We start from the raw sequence: 9,737 nt of genomic DNA, 5'->3' as shown, positions 1-9,737 counted from the left end.
ATCAGAGCTATTATTTTTGGTCAAAAATATTGTTGTTCGAAAAAAAACATGCAAAATCCAACGTACATATTAAAAAAAAATTATTTTTTGTACTTTTTTTTATACTAATATTATAGATTTTGAGACGAGAAACACGATTCACCTGTTTAAAAATCGAAAAAAAAAATGCCAACCCCTCAATTTGGAAAATGCATTATATATTGCATTTTTTTATGATTTGCATGCAGCTGTGCACCCTTCACACAATTTTAGTGCTATTCAAGACCTTTAATTTAAGCCAAGGTAGAAGTCTGAAAACTAAAACTCAACAGTGATGGAGGGGTGGGAAGGTGCGGCCAAGATGGTGCGCGTCCTCCAAATTTACTGCTTCTCCAGCCCTCTAAAGGGGCTGAAGTCGGCAAAACACACTTTAATAAGTGGATACATATACTATAGGTAAGTACCAATCTAAAAATTTTGTTTCTACCTCAGTTCAGTGACGAGGACTTCACCACTGCCAGAATGGCAGTGAACGGACGACTAGTAAGGCTTGCCTCGATATATCTGGCACATGAAAGGCAAGTTGCTACTTCAACGGTCATATAGCTAGTCTAACTTTGTTATAAGCAGTAGGGGTAGCGAGCCTACGTTCATAACGAAGGTCAGAAGAAGGGTCCTGGGTATTACCCTCGTCTCAGAAGATGCAGAGGCTATGATCAGGAACTGGTGGGTGCTTGACGCGCATTCCTTCTCTGATCACCGCTACGTCCAATTCGTCTTATGTAGATGGGGTCTCGTCTGCGGTGCCTCCAAACGGAAATATAAGAAAAACCCGACTGGCACAAGTACAGAAAAGAGCGTGATAAGCTGTTCTCAAAAACCAAACTATCAATTCCAAGGAAATCTAAGGACCTGGTAAAACGCTTTGCTGCGGCGTGTAGCAAGGCTCTATGATAAAGCCGATAGGCAAAAAGAAACCACCTTGGTGGAGTTCAAAGATTGACGAGGCCCACGAATCCTGTCGTAGGGACTTCAGTATCGCGGGAGGCGATACGCAATGGGAAATCTAAAAGTTAAACTTAAAGGATTACAAGAAACTATTAAGGAAAAGCAAAAGATCCTCATGGAGGAACTATTGCAGTGTTATGGAATCTGTATCAGAAGGTTTTAGGCTCAGGAAGGATCGCTCTAATTCCCCTCGTATCGTCCCGGGATGCTTGCTAAGATCCGAAGGAGCGCGGACGGAAACTGGGGAGTAATCACTGGGCCATCGTCTGCGCACGCATTATCGGAACAATCAGAGATAGAGGTCAACCGGAATTATTTAATTGTTGAAAATCGGTTCATACTTTCGTGCGTAACGGAAATAACTACACACGCATAGCCATACTGTACGTAAAAAACAAAGCGCGTTTATTCAAATAAATAATTATCTTAAAACTAAATAAGAAGAGCGAAAAAACTACTTAAAACTTAAAAGCCTGTGCCTCCGATATCCTATAGCACTGTGCTTGCTTAAATGGCACACACTTCTCCAGCAAAAAATCCCAACCATAACCAAAGCTGCAGCGTAAAATACTCAAGTAGCCACGCGAACATCTATAATAGTACTCACAACGTAGTTGATAGGGAAAATACTCATCCACCGCGGGCTGGCAGTGTGGACGATGCGGCACTGTTGTTGATGGCAGCGTATCGACGATCGTTGCGACTGTTGCCTGTGTTGTTGGTGCGATATTACTAGGTGTTGTACTAGCTGCATTATAATTTGGTGATGCTAATGTTGTTGACTGCTGTTGCACAGATTCGCTCTGTTGCCCCGCGCCTTCAGCATTTTCCTCAATATATTCGACGCACTTGAAGAAAACGTCATCTGTGCATTGTTGCTGTTGTGGATCAAAATATGTGCCAACTGGACATAAATCTGTGAAGGAGTTTTCGCCCATGCAGTAAATGTAGCCGAGACAATTGTTTTCAATGGCTACGAAATTGCCATCGGCTGAATGTTTGCACTCCTTGAAATGTTCAGCAAGTGTTTCTCTAGTGCAAAGGCAAAATAAAACAAATTTTCCAAATGTGGTATGCATATTTGGAAGGCTTTAAATGACTCTTTAGTTAATATAATTTTGCGAACATGTGGCTGACTGCTTTCTAATGTCTTCAAAGCATTTTTAGCGCTTATATCTAGAGGAATTGAAGGTCACTGGTAAAATTCGATAGTTGAGATCTCTTATCTATTTTCAATGTCGTTCATTGGCATATAAACTATCTATGCACACCAATGGATGTTGCTATTTTGAACTTCGATTGACTGATATGGCATTTTTTCCGATAACAGGCTTTGAACCTATAAAAGTTGAGTTAAACAAATTTAGGCAAAGGCCATTAATAAAAGTAAGCAAAACAATTGTAAACATTTACTAAGAAAAAATAATTACGTGCTTCTAACTGGTAAGAGCGATAAATTGATACCCCCGAAAGCACTTTCGTGTATTCAGTTCTTAAGTCTGAACACATATCGGAGACGTTTTTGCCTTTGCAAACTTTTTGCATAAGTACGCTTTTATTGAACAAGATTATATTTAAACTAAAGTACAATAAAACTGCAAAGATAAATTAATTATACGCTAAAATTATAGTATGTATAAACCGCTTTAGACCTGCAGCATTGGACGCTTTTCCTTTGCATCTAAATTGTCATTGGTCGTAGCGTAACCGGTGCCGCCCTGTGAAAGAAGCAAATAACTTAAATCAATGCTTTTTTGTAATTATTGTCACAGAACGTACCCTCTGCAATGGTATAATATCCTTTTCAGTGAGTTTTTGATTTGTCAAAGGGTGTATCATATCTTTTTTAATTAATTTCTCTACACACTCCATAGTTACTACATCGCCGCTGCAAATAAAACATAAATTAGCTCCGTATTATTTAGCAAAACCATTTAAGCTCACGTTGGCCGCAATACCGCACATGGCACAGCATTACTGAGCACATCGTGCGTTACAGGACACATATAACGTGCCTCCTTCGCTATTAGTGAACGGCTGTTATCACCGTCTTTGAGTATTGTAAATTTTATATCAATCAAATCTTTCACTTTTAGAGGCTTCCCGGATACAGGGCAATAAATCGTGGACTCAGGTTTTGTTGCTTTCGCAGCGCCAGCATTTGGACATTCTGAAGGTACCCAAAAACTGGGTAACTTTTTTTCATTCCCATTAGTCATATTGGAGATAGATCCACCAGCAGCGGCTATGGCAGCCGCTGATGTGCTGGGAGTGACAGCCTCAACAGGAGCCGATTTGGAACCACTTGCATTCTCGTTGACTGGTTTTCCGGCATTTACAAACTTTTCAATACATTTTTGTTGCTTGAGGTTCAATTCTTGTGCATTTTCAGTTTCTTCTAAGCGCCGAAGACGTTCATATTCCTTCAGTTTCCGGCTGTATTCATTTTTCTTGGTGATAACATATTGCAAAATGGCTTCCTTATCGAAAAGGTAGCCGTCCTTTGTTACCACCGGATTACGACATGGTTGCAAAGTCAGAGAACAACAATCGAACGATTTTACGGAATCCTTTCCAAGACGTTGGGCTTTGGTGCCATAGCCTGATTCGGCAGCATCGCGACGCTTTTCATTGTAGGTGTATACAGCTCCGGCAGTGCAATTGCGTGCATGGCGAGTCATTTGATTGATTTAATTTTGAACCAGCTTTTTTAAATAACAAAACATAAAACACGAATCAATATTTTCTAAAGTTTATTCCGAGTTGTCAGAAAATAGTGGAAGCTCATAAAAACAAAATAAAGAACGTAATTATAATTTACGTTCTGAGAACTAGAATAAACAGGGCTGCCAAATCATCGGCCTTTACACAATTCAAATTCTCCGCAAATTCCCCACAAACGAAATATATATCTTTAAGTTTAGTTCCCTTCATAAAGCTGTATTATTCTTTAAAATATATAATATATTTTAGTTATTACAATTCTCTGCATCTTTTGTTTATTTAGTGTTAAATAAAATATTAAATACACATTATAAATGAAAAAATTGCTTATTAGGGATTAAAAAAAATCATTAGATGACGTCAGCTCTTTGGACCGTGGTTGTAAAACATTTATTTGGTTATTAAAATTTAATCTGCAGTTCAATTCTCATAGCACTTATATAGATACAAAATCTAAGAATCATATTATCATCATGAATACGACATGAGAATACATACAAACACATCCTTTTAACATTAAGAACCACCTCGGCGAATATCTCAGCTGTTCCCCTTGTATGAATTCGCTCTGCTCCTGCTAAAGTAATTATTACACAGTGCTTCTAATAATACTGTACTTGTATTGTTGCCAGTTTTAATTAAATAGAAAAACATTTAATACAGAAGATACCAAAAGAATCAAACTCAATAAGGAAATCCTATAAAAATTAATTTGAAAATGTTTATGAAACTTAAATTTCTGTTAGGTAGTTATTAAAGAGCAAATTCCCCAAATTTTTCCACAACATATCGTTTCCCAAACATTACCCACAAAACTTGTAATTTCATCAATTTAGGGAATTATCCACAAAACGGCAACGCTAATTCCAAGTTATCCGAAAATAGTAAAGCTGAAATTAGTCGAGCACGCAGAACGTATACTTAAACGCAGTCTGTATACGCAGAATTTTGTCGATTACTGGAGCCCTCAGTGTTGCTTACTACACTGTTGCCACTCATCAATGCCTTTTCATAAACTTACCCTTTCAACTACAATTTTTCGTGCTATAATAGATTTTAGCTAAATATAAACTACTTAGTTGTCAACAAAAACCTTATTCAATAGTAAATTTCAAATATTTTAAACATATTTTGAGTAGGAACTTATATCTTTTTTACCATCTGTAAAACTGACGAACTGGCAACCATCTAAAGAAGGAGAAATCAGCTGACACGGAAAAATCTAAATTCCGCAGATTTCTGCGCTACGGGCTACAACTACAGAAAAATTCTGCGGTGTTGAGTTTTCATTTACGTTCTTGACTAATTTCAGCTTAAAAGTGCATAAAAACAAAATAGAGAACGTAATTATAATTTACGTTCTCTGAAAAAGAATAAACAGGGCTGCCATATCATTGTCCCCTACACAGAAAGCGTAATTATTATTTTTTCTATTAACGCTTCTTTTCTTTACATTACAATCACTTACCTTTCCTCTCAAAAAACTCTCCCTTCCCCATCTCATATTAAAAAGTAAAACCAAGTTTTTTGTGCATATTTAACTTTATTTGTAAATGCAAATAAATTTTAATACTTCGTGGCCGTTAATATAAGGGATACAAACATATACAAAAATACGTTACTAACATTTGCTATTCTGTTTTATGACTATTACTGAATATTATTGCACATGTCGGTCAATTAAAGGCACTCCTTCCCTTTTTCCTTCACCTGCCCCACACATTCTTCAATTATCCTCAATACAACCTCTTTTGTCTCCTCTGAATTAAATGGACAGTTAATAGGCGGCACATGTATGAACAATGTACGATTCCTATTTCTATCCAAAGATTTCAAGTATATATAACCACACAAATAGTTGCCTACATCATCAGAACTTTTTGCCACTGTCATTGGTAGCACCGAATCTGCCCCGGTTGTACTTTCTACGGCTTCGTCTGTAGCTGATGGTATACACTCACACGATTCAGCAACGACTTGAACGATTTTGTCTATGTCCAAACCGCAATGCAAAATTGCATCATCTTTAGTAGTAGCGTTACAGTTCTTCAAGCAAGCTGCGCCTTTCGGCAGATGTTTCCGAGCATAATCGGGCCTTGTAAATTTATGATTATATGCCAACTTCTCCACATGTATGCAGGTAGCACTGCCATGGACTCCACAATGTATGACAAGCTTTAAAAGTAAGAAAGTTGCTTGAAAGGAATAATCATCTAATTTGAAGCATGTACCTCTGGTTTGCGTGACCATATGTCATCTACAGCTTTGTCCACTGCGCCATACTCTACAGGCACTTCTAATTTGTCCAGCTTATATTTGTGTCCATGCCAAGTGAGCTCGTCTGGCAGCAGGCGCACAGCTTCCCAACTGGCATTCACATCTTCGTGTCCAACAAAGGGGCCAAAGCCGGTGACGATGATCAATTTTTCTTCTGCTTCCGCTGGTGCTTCAACTGTATTCCCTTGAAGTTGAGCCATTTCTGCTGTACGACGACAATTTAATCAAAGTCGGAGCAAAAATGTTACCGAATGTGCCTTTGTCGACTAATTATTACTTTATTTGTATTTATCTAAAATGTATTTATCATAAATATGAATGCGACGCTTGTCAAACAACCTAACCGTTAGAAGATGCCGCAGGGTATTAAATACCAAAAATCTAAAAAATCTTGGTTAAACAGTGGTGTCACCCTGCATTAGGGCACAGCAAAAACGATAAAGCAGAGAAATGTCAAACCAAATGCCATTCGTCTTGTCATATTTTTGACCTGTGTGAATTCTTGATAGTGGCGTCTGACGTGAAATTTATTGAATAAATAAAAAACGGACTTCGCACTCACCTGGTGCAGGATTTACATTTCACTTGTTAAGCAAATACTTAAATTTTTACAATAATTCAATATTAAAAGCTCAAAGTCGCAGTAAATTAGTATCAGAAAGGCCACAGGAAAGGTGCCTATAGAACTTTTGTACACACATGGAGATATCGCTTCAAGAAGTTCAATAAATCAGTGCAATCAATAAACCTTATGAATAATTAAATATATCCATTGATGAAACGATAAATGTGTGGGCAGTGCAGGAAGGAGGCAACAAAACAATTGTAAAGTTTACATTTGGAAACAATCTGGGAAACAATACATGTAAGTTATTACATACATACTTTTATATGTCCTTTATGATGTCGATTTATGTGGTCCTATTACCGTAATTAAATAAAGGTAATCTAACTAGAGCAGAAAAATGCACTACACCTAATATTTGCAAATAAGTTGCTATACCACAGCTCTCCTCACGTTTTCGAGTTTTTAATTTACGGCTATCAAATTTTTAATTCCAGCTTTAAAACAAACCATTTGACGACCTTCTCAAGCTCTTAACAACCTCAAAGCCGCAATACTCCCTACAATATTTGAAGATGTTTGGCGGTCTGCGTGACTTTATTACACGTCATCGTCGAAAATTTATAGTTACAGGCGTTGTTATTGGAGGCACATTCATAGCAATCAAATATGCACAACGTAAACTCATTGAATTCCAAGAGCGACAAGCACGCGAGTTTTTCGAGAAGACTAGGCGTATGCAGCATTTTGAGTCGACGGAACGCACTTGTAACAAAGTAATCATTGGCATGAGCGCCGAGCTATATGCTGCAATAATACGCGAGTGCAGTACCGATTCCCTGCTCGAGAAGCTGCGTCAAAATCCTCCAAATAAGCTGGAGTTATGGGAAGAAATGAAAATTGTTGCATTCACGAGACTCACCACCTTTATTTATGCCTCCTCAATGCTAGTCATTGCCTTGCGGGTGCAACTAAATCTGCTCGGTGGATATTTGTACCAAGATATTACAACGGAAAAGAAACAAATTTCAGAAGGTCTGAAAGAACAGTACCTGTCAATCATACGACATTTCATACACGAAGGTGGCCTAAGCGAGCTAGTACGCGTGATACGCTCAAAGGTGCTGATGATTATGAAACCATTGCCTTTGACAAAACGTTTCAGCCTTGCCGATATGGAACAACTCTTCTGGACTTTACAAATGGCCATCAACAGTGATGTGTGTGATCCAAATGCGAAAATGGCTACATATTTGCTACCTCCACAGGTGCCAGAGTACAATACAGTCGGGCCACTTTTACAGAAAATGTATAGTGAAACACTGGATCTGCTTGAGAGCGATGACGCCTCATCAGTATGTGCAAATAACATTTGCCGGGGCTTTTCATTGGCCGTAGATGCAATTGCGGAGAATTTGGGTGAAACATTGGCGCTGGCACAGCAGCACGCAGCAAGCACAGAAAAGTCGAAAAATATGGAAAGCGGCGATGTTGCATCAGGAAAAGAAAATAGTGTACTCAATATAAATAGGGCAGAAATGGCACTAGCTAAAATTATACCCATTGTGAGTGGTTTAACTGCGAAGGGATTCGATGAGTCATCAAGGCCACAAAATTTAGCTACCTCATTGATCACATTCTATGTTGTCGACGAGAAAAGCAAAGTATTCGGCGCGAATGTATATGAAACATTTGGCTCCACATAAGCTATCAAATAAAATTAGGCGCAACAAATGGAATGCCTATAAACCAGAAGTGTGCATATGACTGCTTACAATTTTTTTATAAACATATGTACATAATATGTATATTTTCCAACATATGCGAACAAATATGAGTCCATTAGTTCGGAAAAGCACTTTGACAAAGAAGGCAATAAGCGGACTAGTGAGTGGCATTATGAGTTCAAAAATGAGTAGCTTAAGCCATGAAAGCATTAATTAAAAATAAAAATTGTTGCTTAAAATTAAAGTGAACACCCATTTAGTGCTCTTAAAACTATAGCATTAAATCTCTAGCTGTAAACCGGGATATAAGTTTTTCAGCAAGACAATTTAAAATTTGTTTGTCATACTACAAAATCAGCAAAGCGCTCGTCCTACTTAGCGTAGATTTCATTCCAAATAAAAAAACGAAATAAAGATTTGTGTACTCAATATACATATGTACATACATTCTGCATGTTTCGACGCAATTTATTTATTATTTTATTGTAATAATGATTCTTTGACGCTGTTTAAAAAAAAAATTATTAATACAGTAACAATGCAGATCATATTATATATTAACTCTTTAGTGATTGGAAATATAATTCAAATGAATACAGAACTACTTTCTTTTTGTTTAAATGCCAGTAATAGCAGACGCAGAGAACTTGCACGTTCTCTGGCAAAACGGAAATGGAAATACCGGGGAATGTTACTAAAACGTGAAGCATACTTTTGGGCTTATAACGAAGTTCCGGTGAAATAAACGTTTGCAAGTTATTTCGTTCAAACACATTTTAATCCAAATAAAAAAATATATATATTTTTCATAAAGGCGAGAGGAACTACGTCGAAATACTACAAAAATGAAATTTAAGTTGAATGAATGAATGCGGATATCATAGATGAATGTAACAATGTCAAGTTATATTTAATATTTTCCTTCAGAAATCTTCGCAAAATAAAAAAATTGGGAAGAATGGGGGGAGGGAGTTGTGTATGCATGTGTATTTAAACAGATCACATACTCCATAGTTCGTTTTTTTAATTATCACACGACTAAATATACTAAAAACTGGACTGTCCGGTAAAAAAGTGGACACCTGGAAACTCTCATTATAATTCGGCAGTAGCTGGGTCCCATGTCCGTCTAAATTTTAAAGAATTTCTTCTATTTAATGTCGGCTCGCCGCACGACAGGTGTATGAGATTTATCGCGACTACCTGCCAAAATGACTTGACATCACGATGCTCCTAAGCACAACGGATCAATTCGAATGCCCTGATCAGCGCCCTGAAATTCAAGCACTTCATTACCAAATGTCACTGTGTAGTGGACTGGCCACCTTGGTAGGACGGAAATCTACCTAAAGTCTCTGCCACATTGAACCATTGCTGGTTCGACCCGCAGGCAATGGCAAGTAAAATTTTGACTTAAAACAGAAACACCAAAACGCTCTCCTAAGCACATAGCAAAA

General features: G+C 37.6%; 4 protein-coding genes across 4 annotated transcripts; 1 reads left to right on the top strand and 3 right to left on the bottom strand.

Moving 5' to 3' along the window:
- Window positions 1-1,445: 1,445 nt before the first annotated feature.
- On the bottom strand, window positions 1,446-2,066 carry LOC118740061. Its single transcript, XM_036471555.1, has one exon. The coding sequence runs from the start codon at window positions 2,064-2,066 to the stop codon at window positions 1,446-1,448; it is 621 nt and encodes a 206-aa protein (XP_036327448.1).
- A 436-nt stretch (window positions 2,067-2,502) lies between these two features.
- On the bottom strand, window positions 2,503-3,794 carry LOC118738817 (nitric oxide synthase-interacting protein homolog). The gene is made up of 3 exons (XM_036469807.1): window positions 2,932-3,794; window positions 2,767-2,875; window positions 2,503-2,705 (listed from the first exon to the last, which is right to left on the bottom strand). The coding sequence occupies exons 1-3, from the start codon at window positions 3,666-3,668 to the stop codon at window positions 2,634-2,636; spliced, it is 918 nt and encodes a 305-aa protein (XP_036325700.1). The 5' UTR covers window positions 3,669-3,794; the 3' UTR covers window positions 2,503-2,633.
- A 1,447-nt stretch (window positions 3,795-5,241) lies between these two features.
- On the bottom strand, window positions 5,242-6,282 carry LOC118739855 (pyroglutamyl-peptidase 1-like). The gene is made up of 2 exons (XM_036471351.1): window positions 5,943-6,282; window positions 5,242-5,886 (listed from the first exon to the last, which is right to left on the bottom strand). The coding sequence occupies exons 1-2, from the start codon at window positions 6,186-6,188 to the stop codon at window positions 5,392-5,394; spliced, it is 741 nt and encodes a 246-aa protein (XP_036327244.1). The 5' UTR covers window positions 6,189-6,282; the 3' UTR covers window positions 5,242-5,391.
- Window positions 6,283-6,462: 180 nt separating this feature from the next.
- On the top strand, window positions 6,463-8,677 carry LOC118738816 (peroxisomal biogenesis factor 3). The gene is made up of 2 exons (XM_036469806.1): window positions 6,463-6,853; window positions 7,051-8,677. The coding sequence occupies exon 2, from the start codon at window positions 7,129-7,131 to the stop codon at window positions 8,257-8,259; it is 1,131 nt and encodes a 376-aa protein (XP_036325699.1). The 5' UTR covers window positions 6,463-6,853; window positions 7,051-7,128; the 3' UTR covers window positions 8,260-8,677.
- Window positions 8,678-9,737: the final 1,060 nt, after the last annotated feature.

This window comes from Rhagoletis pomonella, unplaced genomic scaffold (genome assembly GCF_013731165.1).
Source record: "Rhagoletis pomonella isolate Grant_MI unplaced genomic scaffold, Rhpom_1.0 Rhpom_scaffold_00005, whole genome shotgun sequence".
NCBI classification, from domain to species: Eukaryota; Metazoa; Arthropoda; class Insecta; order Diptera; family Tephritidae; genus Rhagoletis; species Rhagoletis pomonella.
This window is presented reverse-complemented; position numbering and strand designations above follow the sequence as displayed.

Bases quoted from the DNA above. Each gene is read 5' to 3' on its own strand.
- LOC118738816 (XM_036469806.1), top strand. From the start codon at position 7,129: ATGTTTGGCGGTCTGCGTGACTTTATTACACGTCATCGTCGAAAATTT.
- LOC118740061 (XM_036471555.1), bottom strand. From the start codon at position 2,066: ATGCATACCACATTTGGAAAATTTGTTTTATTTTGCCTTTGCACTAGA.
- LOC118738817 (XM_036469807.1), bottom strand. From the start codon at position 3,668: ATGACTCGCCATGCACGCAATTGCACTGCCGGAGCTGTATACACCTAC. The intron at 2,876-2,931 runs GTGAGCTTAAAT...TTTTATTTGCAG, and splicing joins TGTGCGGTATTGCGGCCAAC to CGGCGATGTAGTAACTATGG. The intron at 2,706-2,766 runs GTACGTTCTGTG...CTTCTTTCACAG, and splicing joins ATATTATACCATTGCAGAGG to GGCGGCACCGGTTACGCTAC.
- LOC118739855 (XM_036471351.1), bottom strand. From the start codon at position 6,188: ATGGCTCAACTTCAAGGGAATACAGTTGAAGCACCAGCGGAAGCAGAA. The intron at 5,887-5,942 runs GTACATGCTTCA...TTACTTTTAAAG, and splicing joins TATGGTCACGCAAACCAGAG to CTTGTCATACATTGTGGAGT.